This window comes from Eulemur rufifrons, chromosome 7, assembly GCF_041146395.1.
Source record: "Eulemur rufifrons isolate Redbay chromosome 7, OSU_ERuf_1, whole genome shotgun sequence".
Lineage (NCBI taxonomy): Eukaryota > Metazoa > Chordata > Mammalia > Primates > Lemuridae > Eulemur > Eulemur rufifrons.
The window spans coordinates 117893402-117909266 of NC_090989.1; the positions used below are offsets into that span (position 1 = coordinate 117893402).

The window sequence follows — 15865 nt, forward strand, 5'->3', positions numbered from 1 at the left end:
GATATTTTCAGAAAGAAACTATATAAAATAAAGACTGGCGGCCGGGCGCGGTGGCTCACGCCTGTAATCCTAGCACTCTGGGAGGCCGAGGCGGGTGGATCGCTCAAGGTCAGGAGTTCGAGACCAGCCTGAGCAAGAGCGAGACCCCGTCTCTACTAAAAATAGAAAGAAATTATATGGACAACTAAAATATATATAGAAAAAAAAAATTAGCCGGGCATGGTGGCGCATGCCTGTAGTCCCAGCTACTCGGGAGGCTGAGGCAGGAGGATCGCTTGAGCCCAGGAGTTTGAGGTTGCTGTGAGCTAGGCTGACGCCATGGCACTCACTCTAGCCCGGGCAACAAAGTGAGACTCTGTCTCAAAAAAAAAAAAAAAGACTGGCGAGTTTAATGCAGCAGGTGATGGAGTTGTTAAAAGAGACCAGCGTTTGAAGGGGAGGTCAGACAGCAGAAATGGCAGAATTTAAGAATATGTAACATATTATTAGATTTAGCTAGAAATGAATTATTGGTGACTAGTAAATTATTCAGATGGATTTCACTATCTGAAGCATATACATGAGGGCAAAAGGGTACTTTAGAAGGAACACTGAATTGGCATCCAGGAGGCCTATTTCTCATCAATCCTGGGAACGTCATTTCACCTCTCTGTGCCTTAGATGATTATAGTACCTGATGGATAGGTACAACTCTTCCCTACACCGTTTCTTGCCAGCTGTGAACAGCTAGAGATTTTGGATTACACCGTTTCCAAGGTCCCTTCAATCTCTAAAATTCCATGATCCTAATGAACATGTGTGATTTTGCTTCTGGAAAGGAAGAATTATATTTATATATCAGAGAAACCAAGGAAATTTTTTTCCTATAGAATGACAGCATCTTAGACAAAAAGAACAAATGATGATAGAGTAGATCAAATATAAACTTTTTTTGGTGCCAAACAGTATTCTTTGTTGCTAGCTTCTCATCTACCTAGACATAAAGACCACCTAAGAAAGTAGCACTCCATTCATCCTTGGAGTCCAGTGAATTATTAGATTTGCCTGTAACCGTGAGTCAGGCACAGTTGTTTTAGATTTTTGGGAAGCAGCTTTCGAAAGGTAACAGTTTATTAGTATTACATAAGTCATATAGTTAAGACAAATAGTTCTTTTCTTTTTTTTCTTTCTTTCTTTCTTTTTTTTTTTTTTGAAACAGAGTCTCGCTCTGTTTCCCGGGCTAGAGTGCTGTGGCGTCAGCCTAGCTCACAGCAACCTCAAACTCCTGGGCTCAAGCGATCCTTCTGCCTCAGCCTCCCAAGTAGCTGGGACTACAGGCATGAGCCACCATGCCCGGCTAGTTTTTTATGTACATATTTTTAGTTGTCCAGCTAATTTCTTCCTATTTTTTTAGTAGAGATGGGGTCTCTCTCTTGCTCAGGCTGGTCTTGAACTCCTGAGCTCAAACGATCCTCCTGCCTCGGCCTCCCAGAGTGCTAGGATTACAGGCGTGAGCCACTGCACCCGGCCAAAACAAATAGTTCTTTCTTTGTTTCATCATGTTTGTGTGTGTGTGTGTGTGTATAAAACCCCAGAATGTTTTATTTTCAGAGGAAAACATTATAGGGTTTATTCAAATGATTCTTACAATCAGCTATCTAGTATGTCATGAAGTTGTGACACAGGAATGGCCTAAATTGCCCTGCAAGAATAGTGGGTTTACTCTTGCCCTGTAAGAGTAGAGGATTCTTTTAAATATAATTTCCTTTAACTCCTGTTATACTTTTTTCTTTTTTCATTTAGGTGACTCAAATTTTTTTTATTGCCAATCTCTACTACTTTTGATTCTACAAAAGAAACTATGTTTCCGGCAGCCCCTAAAGCCCAGAAGTCCAATCAATCATCAGACAAACTCATGACTGAAAAACAGGTAAACTTCAAATGTTTTAAGCTGATGTTTCTCAAAGTATGTGCCAAAGAATGCTACATCTACAAATGGGAAAGTCTAATTTTGGAAGGATTCTTTGGTCAGATAATTTTGGGCAATGGCTGGGTTAAAGACTATTAAATGGTTTCATCACTCTGAGACTTCACAATATTATCAGTCTCCAAAAGGAGAATTTAGTATAAAACATTTCCTGCTTATTTAGTAAACTAGATTGATGAACATTTCATTAGACTACTGTTCTGCAGCACATACTTTGGAAAATGCCCTTCCCAACTGTTTTCAGAATCTGTAAATAGTTACTTTATTCTTTCTCTTGAAATATAACAGGTATCAGGGAATAATATATATAATTTGATCATTCAGAATATGTGACCCTATTATATACAGAACATTTTATTTTTATGAATTGCAGCAGATATCCACTGTTGTGAATTCTTTTATGTACTTTTGACTGAATCCAGATTTTACAGAGCAAATCCTTTTAATAAAGGGATTTATTCTGTGAAGTTTGGATTCAGTCGAGGGGCCACACTTTGGGATCTGGAGGGCCACATGTGGCCTCGAGGCCACAGGGGGAAGTTATGAGAGGGAGGAGAAGTATAGAAAAAAATGAAAGGAGGAAAAAGTCAGCAGTCAAAAAGAAAGATTTATTTGGCCGTGAGTGATAGTGCAATCAAAGAATCATCAGGTGAGCAAGAGTGAGACCCCATCTCTACCAAAAATAGAAAAATTAGCTGGGTGTGATGGCGCACACCTGTAGTCCCAGCTTCTTGGAAAGCTGAGGCAGGAGGATCGCTTGAGCCCAGGAGTTTGAGATTGCAGTGAGCTATGATGATGCCACTGCCCTCTAGCCCAGGCAACAGAGCAAGACTCTCTCCAAAAAAAGAAAAGAATCATCAAAGTTATTTGTTTTTTATGTTGATAAATTCTTTAATGTCTGAGGGACATTTGGACATGAAGAATAATACTTTTATTTGTACTTTGTCTAAATTATTAATCTTTAAACAATTATATATTATACTACTAATAAACATTATACAAATTATATTTTTTAAGCATTTAAACATTGAAAATTCACTCAACCTTTTCACAAACATGCTTTAAACGCTTAAAAAATATCCAAAGCACTTCACACAGTGATTTTGAAATTGATCATTGTACTTACATTAAAAATGGATTTAAAACTGTTAATGTCATGGATTTAAATGTTATTTTAAAAATAATCTCTATTCTAATCTTTATTTTCTGTTCTTTTTTCCTGTTTCTTAATGCTTCCCATTATATTTTTATTCACTTAATCTAGAGAGTTAGGGTTCTCTTTTCAGGTTTAGGATAAATACATATTTAGAATTAAGGATATAAGACTTGAGAGTGTCCTTCAGGGTGATTCTACTAGAGTGAGTTATCCAAATGGACAGGCTCCTTTTTATGGTTAGACTTTGTCCATTATACAAAGAATTGTCTAAAATATTGGCTCCAACTAGTTAGATATGTTTTGATTTTTTTGTTACTCTAGTGATTATGAAAGTGACACTTGTTTCTGAGTGGCTCACTTTTTCTTTACTGTTTGATTAATATAACTTAGTTTGCAGCTGTTTTTTCTTGGCAGGGTCTGGTCGAGTTTAATTAGATCTAAAACCTTTGATCTGTTTGGTTCACTGAAATTACAAGGTGGTGGTGGTGTTTTTTGTTTTAATTTGTCCATTAAGGCCCACATAAGTACTCTATATAATGCAATATATGTTTATTTGCATACTTCTGGTCTATTACTCATTTTTCTAGAAAAATTAAATGTTTTAATTTTAATTACATATACATAAAAATTTATATTTTAAAAACCTTTTGGAGAAAAGGTTCTATTCTGAAAACACAAGAAATGATATATAAGACGGTATTTCTTCACTTTATTTCTTAAAGTTGATCTTTTTTTCATTCCTTGTAATTGTAGCAAGAAGAAGCAGAATGGGAAAGCATAAATGGGCTGTTGATGATGCATGGCTTAAAACCTTTGTCCCTAGTCAAAAGAACAGATCTTAAAGGTAATTAGATCCTATTCTTGCTCCGTAAGGTAAAAAGCTTCTTTTTCCTTTAAAATTTTTTATCTTCAAATTATTTTACCTTACATTTATTTTTACTGTCTATATTAAATTTTTTAAAACTATAGATCTAATCATTTTTGACAAACAGTCATCACAGACGATGAGACAGAATTTGAAAATGTTGGTGGAAGAAACATCACGTCAACAGATGATGATACAGGAACTCATAGAAAGTAATCAGCAGCTTAAGTAAGAAAATGGGCAAAGTCTCTTTTTGAATTGTTTGTATGCATTCTAAAAATAACTGCCTTGAAAAGAATCTCAAAATTTAATTTTCTATTTTGATTAAATATTAAAGTTTAAAAATATTTTCATAGATAAATAGGTAAAATTTTAATAGGTAAATCTTTTGGTAATAGTGTAGCCTAGGTGTTTAATGGTACCCTATATTTCTTCTATTCGTTTCTGTTGCAGGTTGAGCATCCCTAATCTGAAAATCCAAAATGTTCCAAAATTCAAATTTTTTGAGCTCCAACATCATGCTCAAGGGAAATAATCACTGGGGTGTTTCACATTTTCAATTTTCAGATTTGGAATGCTTAACTGGTAAACATGATGCAAATATTCCAAAATTTGAAATCTGAAGCACTTCTTTCTGGTCTCAAGCATTTCAGGTAATGGATACTCAACCTCTAAATTTAAGAATGCAAAGTTGTTTTGGAAAGTGTGTTGTTAGATGGGTATGTTTGGCCATTTGATTTATTTTTGATACTAAGAGAAGGAATTGTGTGTCCATTAAATTAGAAATGAACTTCAGCTAGAACAAAGTCGAGCAGCAGATCAGGAACAACGAGCTAATGACTTGGAACAAATTATGGAGAGTGTGAAATCCAAAATTGGTGAATTGGAGGATGAATCCTTAAATAGGGTTTGCCAACAACAAAATAGAATAAAGGATCTTCAAAAGGAGCAGAAAGCTTTACAGGTACTGAGTTATGTATTTTCTTAGATGATGGTTAGTACTAAAATAGCTCATTATAGTTCCAGGTGACTTCCATGTTGCTTAATTTAGTAGTTCTTACCTTACTTGACCTATTGCTACTGACTTCTTGAAACTTTCTTCACTTGGTTTCACTTGGAGAATATTCTATCTCCTTCTTTCCTCATTGAAAAAACCTTTATATTAAAACTTAGGTGTTTATTGTGACTAAAGGAAATCTTTTGTGCTGATAACCAGTGTTTAGTGGTATGAGATATTTCTGATACTTATATTTTATTATAAATATTAAGTCCTTATTTTAGTGGGTTTTGCTGAAATAACACAATATGTACTTATTGCACATATGAGTTCAGGCTGCCTAAAAAAGACCAGTATTCATTAGGTAGGATCTGGAAATCCCGTCAGTATATGCTGGCAGTGTTGGAAAGATTAGATCGGTTAGTACAAATTCCATGGAGTCAGAGAGGATCAACCAGAGATACTACAGAGCTCTCGTATGAGGACAGCGGCAGTTGCAGTTGGTACTCTGCCCTCATTTATGCTGCCAACTTGATGCAGGCACAGTTGGAGCTGCTGGTATTGATCATAGCTTCAGAGAAGACACTATCATTATTTGATGGGCAAATCTGTTGTATTACTCATCAGTCAACAAAAGCCTCTGTGATTAGAATGCTATAATTTTAGCTTGGCTTTGTTAGGTTGCTTTCCTCATCAATAGTACATTTATAAAACCTATCTAAAAGGAAGGGAATTTCGAAAATGTTTCTAAATGCAGTGGTTTGACCTTGCTCTTATTTACAGGGTGTGTGGAAATCTGAAGCCCTTCAATTCATTGACTTATTGATGTGAGAAAGCAGCCATCGGGAGCTATAAAGGTGCTATAGTGGGTTTTTGGCTGAGAGAGGGTGTTAAGAGCAGGGTAGACCAGTGTTCTTTTTCAGGGGAAGATATCAATTTTTCTTTTCAGAGAGGTTGGTATATAATAACAAAATTAAATTATTAGAAACTTACAAATTTACCAGGGTTTTAGGCACTTCAAAGAACAGATGCTTGAGGGTTCATTGATAAGGTTGATTTGAATGGAGTGCTGTGTATTTTCTATCAAATGGGTTCCTCTGTCATAAATGATTTATGGTGCTATTAGCTCTTTGTTCCAGGTCCCAGAGATTTGTTATGTACCTTATATATTGCTACAGAGGAGCATTCATGCTCCAATCAGCCATAGAAGGGGAAAGACAGAAATGGAATTGAGCTGTAGATACCTGGTGTTGGGGAAGGCTATCTATGCTAATTTGATCAACTGAAATTAGTTGTTTTTCTTAAGTCCCTAAAGAGTACTTTATAGAATGTCAACAGAAATGAGCATAGCCAAGGAATTGCTGCCCCTCAGTGTTGCTAGTTTGCTCCATTCCTTAGCATACTAATCATGCTTTCCATTCCATTATAGGGAAGGAAAAAAATCTTTTTATTTCTACTCTTTTAGATTCTCAGCTGGGGCTCTGTGACAAGAAACAGATTAATAAGAGAAAAACAAACAAGTTTATTAACATGTTTATTTCATATATACATATGGGAGAAGCTCAGGAATGTGGAGCTCAAAGAGATGGCTAGAACTTGAGCTTGTATAGCATCTTAACAACAACAACAAAACCCAGTAAATTTTCAGAGAAGTGGCAAGACAAAGGAAATGGACTTTGAGTTTCTAGGGCGGCAAATTGTGGGAAGGTAAACATAATGGAAGATAAGGGCTAGTTACTGAAGTTAGTTATGTAGAGTCCTCTGGTGCCATCTCTGGGCTGATAAGGCTTTAAGGTTGTCACCAATTAACTTCTGTACAGATTTATATCCTCCTTTTAGGCTGACAAAGGGAGGGCAGAGAGCTTTTCTTGTGTCTGCTTCTCAATTGCCTTCAGTACAAAATAATCCTTATGCCAAAATGGCATATTTTGGGGTGGTGCATTCTTCTAATCCTTCACTATACTAATCAGTCTTTGCTTTCTTAGGGAAGATGAAAGTACCCCCGGAGTATAATTATTTCATAGTTTAGGACACATTCTTCTATTTTTATTATACAATTATATCCAATTTTAGAATAGTTTAGTGCCGCATATTTTGCAATTGGGAGAAAGGAAATATTGGTTTTGCATGTATGTGGCAAAAAGGTTAGGGAAATCAGCAAATGTTTGAGATATATTGAATGTTGGGGAAAAGACAGTTCATGTGGTATGGGCTATTAATATCATTAATATCCAGTCTTTTCATTCAGCATAATTATTTCAAGATTCATCCATGTGGATGTATCAATAGTTTATTCCTTTTTATTACTGATAAATATTGCATTGTGTGGATATACTACAGTTTGTTCATTCACCTGTTGATAGATATTTGTTTCTAGTTTCTGGCTGTTACAAAGAAAGGCTCATGTAAACATTTATGTTCAAATATTTGTGTGAACATATGCTTTCAGTTCTTGTGGGTAGATACCTAGAATTGAACTTGCTAAGTCATATGATAAGTATACATTTAACTTTTTGAGAAACTACCAAAGTTTTCCAAAGTGACGGTATCCTTTCACATTCCCAGGAGAGTATGAGAGTTCTAGTTTCTTCAATATCCTCATCAACACTTGGTATTGGTCACCTTCATTTTGATGAATGTTTTCACTGGGTATAGAATTATAAGTTGGTAGTTATTTTCTTTCAGCATTTGAAAATATAATTCCCTTGTCTCTTGGATTCCATTGTTTCTGCTGAGAATTCAGTTGTCATTCTATTTGTGCCTCCTTTGAAGGCAATCTTTTTCTTTGGCTGCCTTAATATTTTTCTCCTTTCTTTCGTTGTAAAACCGTTTTACTTTGTGCCTAGGCAAGTTTTCTTTTGATTTATCTTCTTGGATTTTGTAGCATTTCTTCAATCTGTGGCTTCATGTCTAGCATCAGCTTAGGCAAATTCTTAGCCATTATGTCTTCACATATTGCTTCTGTCCCATTTTTTTTTCTTTTCAGTTTTTCCAGGACTCCAATTCTGTTAGTATTTATCATTGAATCCCTTATGTCTTTTATGTTTTTTCTTTGTTTATTTTCATCCTTTTGTCTTTTTTTACTTTATTCTGGATAATTTCTTTCAGTTATTGTATTTTAGTTTGAGAATTTCTTTTTTTTTTCTTTTTTCTTTCTTTTTTTTTTTTTTGAGACAGAGTCTCACTGTCAATGCTGGCTAGAGTACAATGGCATTGTCATAGCTCACTGCAACCTTGAAATCCTGGGCTCAAGCAATCCTCCTGCCTCAGCCTCCTGTGTAGCTGGGATTACAGGTGCGCACCACCACACCAGGCAAAGTTTTTCTATTTTTTGTAGAGATGGGGTCTTGCTCTTGCACAGGCTGGTCTGGAACTCGTGACCACAAGCAATCCTCCTGCCTTGGCCTCCCAGAGTGTTAGGGTTATAGGCATGAGCCACCACACCCAGCCAGTTTTAGAATTTCTGTTTTACTCTTTGCTTTGGTTTCCAGTTTTCTCCTGGAATTCTGTTTTGTATCTCTTTGAACATATTACGTTTATTTATTTTACTTTTTTTTTTTTTTTTTGGACAGAGTCTCACTCTGTTGCCCAGGCTAGAGTGCCGTGGCGTCAGCCTAGCCCATAGCAACCTCAAACTCCTGGGCTCAAGGAATCCTCCTACCTCAGCCTCCTGAGTAGCTGGGACTACAGGCATGTGCCACCATGCCCAGCTAATTTTTTCTATATATATTTTTAGTTGTCCATATAATTTCTTTCTATTTTAGTAGAGACGGGGTCTCGCTGTTGCTCAGGCTGGTCTTGAACTCCTGACCTCGAGTGATCCACCCGCCTCGGCCTCCCAGAGTGCTAGGATTACAGGCGTGAGCCACCACGCCGGCCCTGTTTGTTTATTTTAAAATCTCTGGTTTGGAACAAGGGAGAGATGGTGGTTGCCCAACATTCTGAACGTCCTAAATGCCACTGAATTGTTCACTTTAAATTGGTTAATTTTATGTCATGTGAATTTCACCCCAACTAAAAAAATAGCTGTATCTGATTCTCTTGTTTCTCAAGGTTTCCATTCATGCTGTCTTGACTATTAGTGTGCCTGGTTATTTTTTATTGTGTTCTTAGCTTTGTGTAGAAACCATTGTAGAATAAATTGAGGCCTGTGATGTTATTTTACCCTAGAGATAATTATGTTGCTTTTGGTAGACATTTAGGTGCACTGGTACGCTGGGATCATCTTAATCCAATTTAAGAGATTGTGATGATTTGACATTATATGACATCCCACAGAGAATTGGTCTATATCTAGGAAATATTCTCTCGCCTTCAATTTTTTGGAATAGTTTGAGTAGAATTGGTATTAGTTCTTCTTTAAATGTTGGGTAGAATTCAGCAATGAACCCATCAGGTCTTGGTTTTTTTCTCTGATGGGAGACTTTATTACTGCTGCAGTCTCATTTCTCTTTGGTCTGTTCAGGTTTTCTATTTCTTCGTGGCTCTGTCTTGGTACTTGTATTTATGCAGGAATTCATCTATTTTTTTCTAGATTTTCCAACTTATTTGTGTATAGTTTATAATAGTCTCTATTGGTTCATTGTATTTTTGTAGTATCAGTTGTTTCCTCTTTCATTTCTGATTTATTTTATTTGGGCCTTCTCTCTCTGTTTTTAGTTAGTCTAGCTAAAGGGCTGTCAATTTTTTTATCTTTCCAAAAAACCAACTTTTTATTTGTTAATTTTTTAATATTTTTTGTCTCAATTTTATTTTGCTCTGATCTTTTTAGTTTGTTTCCTTCCACTAATTTTGGGTTTGATTTGTTCTTTTCTAATTCTTTGAGGTCAGTCATTTATTTGAAGTGTTGGTACTACTTTTTTGATGTAGATGTTTTTTGCTTAGTATAAATTCTCCCTTAGTATTTTCCATTAGTATGCCTTTTCTGTATCCCATAGATTTTGCTATGTTGCATTTCCATTTTTATTTGTTTCAAGAAATTTTAAAATTTCTTTCTTAGCTTCTTTATTGACCCATTAATCATTTAGGAGCATGTTTAATTTCCATGTGTTTGTGTCGTTTCCAAGGTTTTTCATGTTACTGATTTCTAGTTTTATTCCATTGTGGTCAGAAAAGATACTTGATATGATTTCGACTCTTGAATTTGTTGAGACTTGTTTTGTGGCTAAGATACGTTCTGTGCTGGAGAATGTTTCACGTGCTGATGAGAAAAATGTGCATTCTGCAGCAGTTGGGTGAAATGTTCTATAAATGTTATGTCCATTAGGTCAAGTGTGTGGTTTGATGTTTCTTTGTTGATTTTCTTTTGGGATGATCTGTTCATTGCTGAGAGTAGAATTTTGAAGTCCACTGCTATTAATGTATTGTAGTCTATGTCTCCCTTTATATCTATTAATGTTCGATATATTTGTAAATGTTTCAGTGTTGAGTGCATATATATTTATAATTATTACATCATCTTGCAGAATTGACCCTTCATCATTATTTAGTGACTTTGTCTCTTTTTATAGTCTTTTGACTTGTAGTCTATTTTTATCTGATATATTATAGCTACTCCTGCTCTGTTTTGGTTTCCATTTGCATGGAATATCTTTCTCTACTCCTTTATTTTTCAGTCTGTATGTGTCTTTATAGGTGAATTAAGTTTCTTATAAACAGCATATAGTTGGGTCTTGTTTATTTTTTTCTTTTTCCATTCAGCCACTCTATGTCTTTTTTTTTTTTAAATTTCAGCATATTGTGGGGGTACAAAAATTTAGGTTATGTATATTCCACTCTATGTCTTTTAAGTGGAGAATTTAGTCCATTTACTTATATGTAAGTATTACTTAATGTTAGTATTGTTAGGTAAGGACTTCTGCCATTTTGATACTTGTTTTTGGTTGATTTGTAACTCCTGTCTTCCTTTCTTCCTTTCTCACTGTTTTCCTTTGTGGTTAAGTGATTTTCTTCCTGTTTGGTTAAGTGTTTTAATTCGTTGCTTATTGTTTTTTACTGTATTATAAGTTTTTGCTTTGTGGTTACCATGAAGCTTACAAAAAACATCTTGTAGATATAACAAGTTATTTTAAACAGATAAAAGCTTATTTTTGATCACAAAGAAAAGCATAGAAATAAAGAATGGAAAAACTAAAAAAATGCTATACTTTAACTCCACCCACACACACACATTTTAACTCATCTCAATTTACATCTTTTTATATTGCCTGTCTCTTAGCAGATTGTTGTAGCTATTATAATTTTTGATAGATTTATCTTTTGGGCTTTATACTAGAGTTATGAGTGGATTGCATACTACGGTTACAGTATTCAAGTATGCTGGGTTTGTGCACTTAATTTTAGCACTGAGGTTTATACCTTCAAACGTATTGTGGTTTTTTTTGTTTTGTTTTGCATGTAGTGTCTTTTATTTCAGATTGAAGAACTCCCTGTAGCATTTATTGTAAGACAGGTCTAGTGGTGATAAATTCCTTCAGCTTTTGTTTGTCTGAAAGACTTTATCTCCCCTTCATGTTTGAAGGATAGCTTTGCTGGGTACAGTATTCTAGATTGGCAGGTTTAGGTTGTTTTTTTCTTTCAACACTTTGCATGTGTTGTCTCACTCTCTCCTGGCCTGTATGGTTTTTGCTGAGAAGTCTATTGCCAGAAGAATCAGAACTTCTATATAGGTTGTTTGTTTCTTTTCTTTTTCTGCTGTTAGGATCCTCTCTTTATCTTTCATCTTTCAGAGTTTGATTATTATATGAATAATATAATATTGAATCTGTTTGGTGTTCCCTGACCTTCCTGTATCTGGATATTCATAGTCTTTCTCTAGGTTTGGATAATTTTCCGTTACTATTTCTTTGAATAAGCTTTCTACCCGTTGCTCTTTATCAACTCCCTCTTGAAGGCCAATGGTACTTAGATTTGTTCTTTTGAGGAAATTTGATTTATTTCCTCTGCTTGATCCATTCCACTGTTAAGAGCCTCTAATACATTTTTCAGTTCAGAAACTATCTATCTTGGTTCAGGATTTTTAAATTTTTTTTTAACATTGCAAACTCTTTGTTAAGTTTCTCTGATAAATTTCCAAATTTATTTTCTGTGTTATCTTGGGGTTCACTGAGTTTCCTTAAATCTGCTAATTTGGGTAGTGCACAGTGGCTCACACCTCTAATTCCAGCACTTTGGGAGGCCAAGGTGGGAAGATCACTTGAGGCCAGGAGTTCGAGACCGGTCTGGACAACATGGCAAGATTCTGACTCTACAAACAAACAAATAAATAAAAAAAATTTTTTATGATCCTGCTATTTTGAATTCTTGATCTGAGTACTCACTTGTCACCATTCTGTTAGGGTCAGTTACTGGCTTCTTTGTAGGAAGGTCATGGTTCCCTGGTTGCTATTGTTTCTTGTGCGCCTATGTTTTTTGTATTGAAGGATTTGTTATTTATTTCCATCTTCACTGTCTGGCTTGTTTTGTTTTTTCTTGGATATGTTTGCTTAGAAGTTCTTTGCAATTTACCTGTTGAATTTCCTTTATGCTAGGTCACTGCCTCATTTTTTACGCTAGGTGGCAGCTTAAGCCTCGGTTTGCCTCAGCTCTCACAAATGTTCAGAGTGCTGCCTGTCCCCTAAGGGGGAGGTCCCAAAAGAGATACCCTGACTGTGGGAAAAGGCTGGCTAGGGATTCTTGCCCAGGGGGCCCATGGAGCATGCTTTCTTCAGTGTGGTACTGTTGAACAGTCACTGTGATTTAGCATCTTTGGCTGAGATAAAGAGCAAAGTTTTGCAGGCTGGGGTTGCTATTCCCACTTCTACCCTTTGTCTCTGGCTGCCCTCAGGGGTTTTTCTCCGTACAGGCACTTGCATTACTGTCTGTGTTGAGGCAGGAACAGTTTTCCTGCAAGGGAACCCAAGATGGTTGGGTAGCTGGCTGTCCATCTTGATCTCACTTTTTCCAATGTAGAAACCGTGAGTCCAGGGAAAATTCTCGCTATGCAGTGCCTTGCTGATTAGGGGAGGGGTGTTGCAGATATAGAAGTTTGATTTTCTTAAAAACTCTGCTCAGAGTTTTTTCACTTTTCTGTGGCCCCAGGGATTGTCTCATCCTCAGATATATGTTCTGGGGTATTGTTGGCAATAATTTTGGCACTGGATGTTTATTTTTAGTTTTCTATGGAAGGAAGTGAAGCTAGATTGCTTCTACTCTGTCATTTTGGTGACATCACTCACCCTGATTATTTCTTTTTCTTTTTTTTAAGAAAACAAAATTCATTTTGGAATGCATTTAAATTGGGTAGGATGAATGTGACTATACACTTTTCTTTTTTTATTTCAAAACATTAAGGGGATACAAATGTTTTTGGTTACATGGATTGCTTTTATAATGCTTCAGTCACAGGTATAAGTGTGCCCATCACCCAAATAGTGTCCATTGTACCTGTTAGGTAGGTTTTTGCCCATCCCCACTTCCCCTTCCCCCCTTGCTTCCTGACTTTTTCTTTATGATAACTTCTGGGTTATGGACTTACTCTGAGTCTCCCTCGTTGCATGAATGCTTAAACTGACTATACCATTTGTGATCCTGAATTATCATTGATCACTTAAGAACCTTAATTTTAATTCGTAGTTAATTTTAACGTTCTTAATATTGGTTCCTTCTTGATTATTATTTTCATCTAAACCTAAACATAAAATTATATCAATATTATGAATATTCTTGAGTTTCTTATTAAGAAATTTTGAACACATACAATTATAAGCTATAGTTTCGCCATTTTACAGCTATTTTACTTGTTATATTTTTAGGTTTGTGACATATTAAAGTTCTTGGAGCTTACACCCATTTAAAAACAACCATAATACTGAAGTTCTTGAATGAAACAGCTCAGTAGAAACTATAAAAATGCCTTTATGTATAGTATCATTAGGACAGCATGTCCTAGATGTACATATCATAATTATGTCTTAAAAAATTTCTTACAGGCAAAATGCCAGCATTACAAGAAAAAACGAATGGAGCAACAAGAAAATATTGCTTCTTTGCAAGAGCATGTCTATAGATTAAAAAAGGAGGAAGAAGAGCGCATTGTCACTCAAAACAGAGTGTTTGCCTATCTCTGCAAAAGAGTTCCTCATACCGTCTTGGATAGACAGTAATATTTACTACATAAATTGATATATAGTTAGATTCATCTTTTTTTTTTTTTAACTTATTTTATCTTGGGGTGGTTATACCTCTTATAAACTCTCTCTCCTCTTCTGCTTTTCTTCCCCTGCTCATCCTGTATGTTTTTTTTGCCTTAGAGCTCTTTTGAAGAGTAGAATCAGACATTTGCTAAAAATAACACTAAACATTTAAAATTAACTCAAATTCAAAATTAATTACATTTCTCAAAAGAACTCTGATTCCTTTTATTGAAGAATGGTATTTAGAGACCACTGTATGAGTGTTGAAATTGCTTTTTTTCATTTTGTTGTTACTGATTTTTAGGACTTTTCAGTGGAAAGAAGTAGGAACTATATATTTCTGGGGAAAAACAAATTATTGATTTTTTTTCTAGCTTAAGTTAACATAGTATTTTTATTTAAACTCTTTGATATTACTTTTGTAATCTTTTAAATGTAACACTAAAAAATTATTATTCCTAAGAAAAATATCATATTTACTTATTTGCTTTATCCTATAATACATAAAAATAGTTTCAAAAGAATAATACCAGAATTTGTAGCAATAAGTGTACTGAATGAAATTTAAATTTCTTTGCAGTTCTCTTTGATGTTCATATATTCCAGTATGGTTGCAGTGAAAATGTGGTTTTCTAAAATACATTGAAATACTTTTCTCTGTATGTTTATATCACCAAATTAAGAAGCAGTTAGGTTTGTTTCAATTTCTTTTCAATTTTTAGGGGTTGCTTTTTTAAATTTATTTTTTAGTATGAAATTCATATTCATAATTACATAATTTCAAAGTCAAAACTATAATTATTTACATTCAGAGAAGTTGTGTTTACCTCCTCATAAGTAACTGATTTTAAATGTTTAATGTTATGTTTAGCAATACAGACGGTATAGATATTGTCTTCATATTCTCCCTTCATGTATAAAAGGTCACACCTTGTTTTGTTCACTTAGCAGTATAAACTGATTGCATTTTAAAGTTTTATGTGTTTACGCTAGTAGGATTGGGAATCTTTACTAATTATTTCTATTTTACTACAAAAATAAATGAGGTAAGATATGAAGTAAAAACAAGTTAAAACTATAAATTGTTTTGATAATTATTTAAGAGATAATATACATGTAATATACATGTACATATATATGATTTTCATCCTTTTGAGGGAAAAGTGAGGACAAACACATTAATTCATAATAACATAAAAATGTAGAGATAGGTGTGAATAAATAGAAGAGGGAAGCAAGGAAAGCAAAATAGAGGCAAGGAAGAAAAAAGAAGGAGAGAAGCAATGAGAGAAAGACAGTTACAATGGGAAGAAGAGTGTAGTGAGAGAAACGGAGGTGAATGAAGAAAACAAAAAACAGCCAATATGAGTGAGTGAGAGAGTAAGAGAAATATTAAGAGAACTTGGTATGTTTCAGATGAAGTCAAGGTAATTCAGGTATGAATTTTTCCAATGGGCCAGAGTTTATTCATTCTATTTGATTTTTAATAATGCAGAATTTCAGTTTGAGATACTGAAATAAAAATTGTGAATTAACCCTATTAGAAATACATGAGTTATAGCTACTACAACTTGTCGAAAGTTACACTGGTGCTGGGCTAAGTAATACAGGGCATACACACACATGAGTAAAGCCATGATCCTGCATTTAGTGACCTGAATAGAAGTAGTAGTCTAGTCAGGTAGGGAGACACATACTCAGGTAGATA

General features: G+C 34.9%; 1 protein-coding gene across 5 annotated transcripts in view; it reads left to right on the top strand.

Moving 5' to 3' along the window:
* CEP70 (centrosomal protein 70) overlaps nucleotides 1-15865 on the top strand; it is a 66079-nt gene that overhangs the window by 7091 nt on the left and 43123 nt on the right. The window contains exons 3-7 of one of the 5 annotated variants that reach the window (XM_069473178.1): nucleotides 1783-1909; nucleotides 3876-3966; nucleotides 4092-4215; nucleotides 4771-4951; nucleotides 13954-14123. In XM_069473178.1, coding sequence (XP_069329279.1) covers nucleotides 1841-1909; nucleotides 3876-3966; nucleotides 4092-4215; nucleotides 4771-4951; nucleotides 13954-14123 — 635 coding nt within the window. In that variant the 5' untranslated portion in view covers nucleotides 1783-1840. The remainder of the gene's footprint in view (nucleotides 1-1782; nucleotides 1910-3875; nucleotides 3967-4091; nucleotides 4216-4770; nucleotides 4952-13953; nucleotides 14124-15865) is intronic. The other 4 variants (XM_069473179.1, XM_069473180.1, XM_069473181.1 and 1 more) reach the window with 4 other exon arrangements.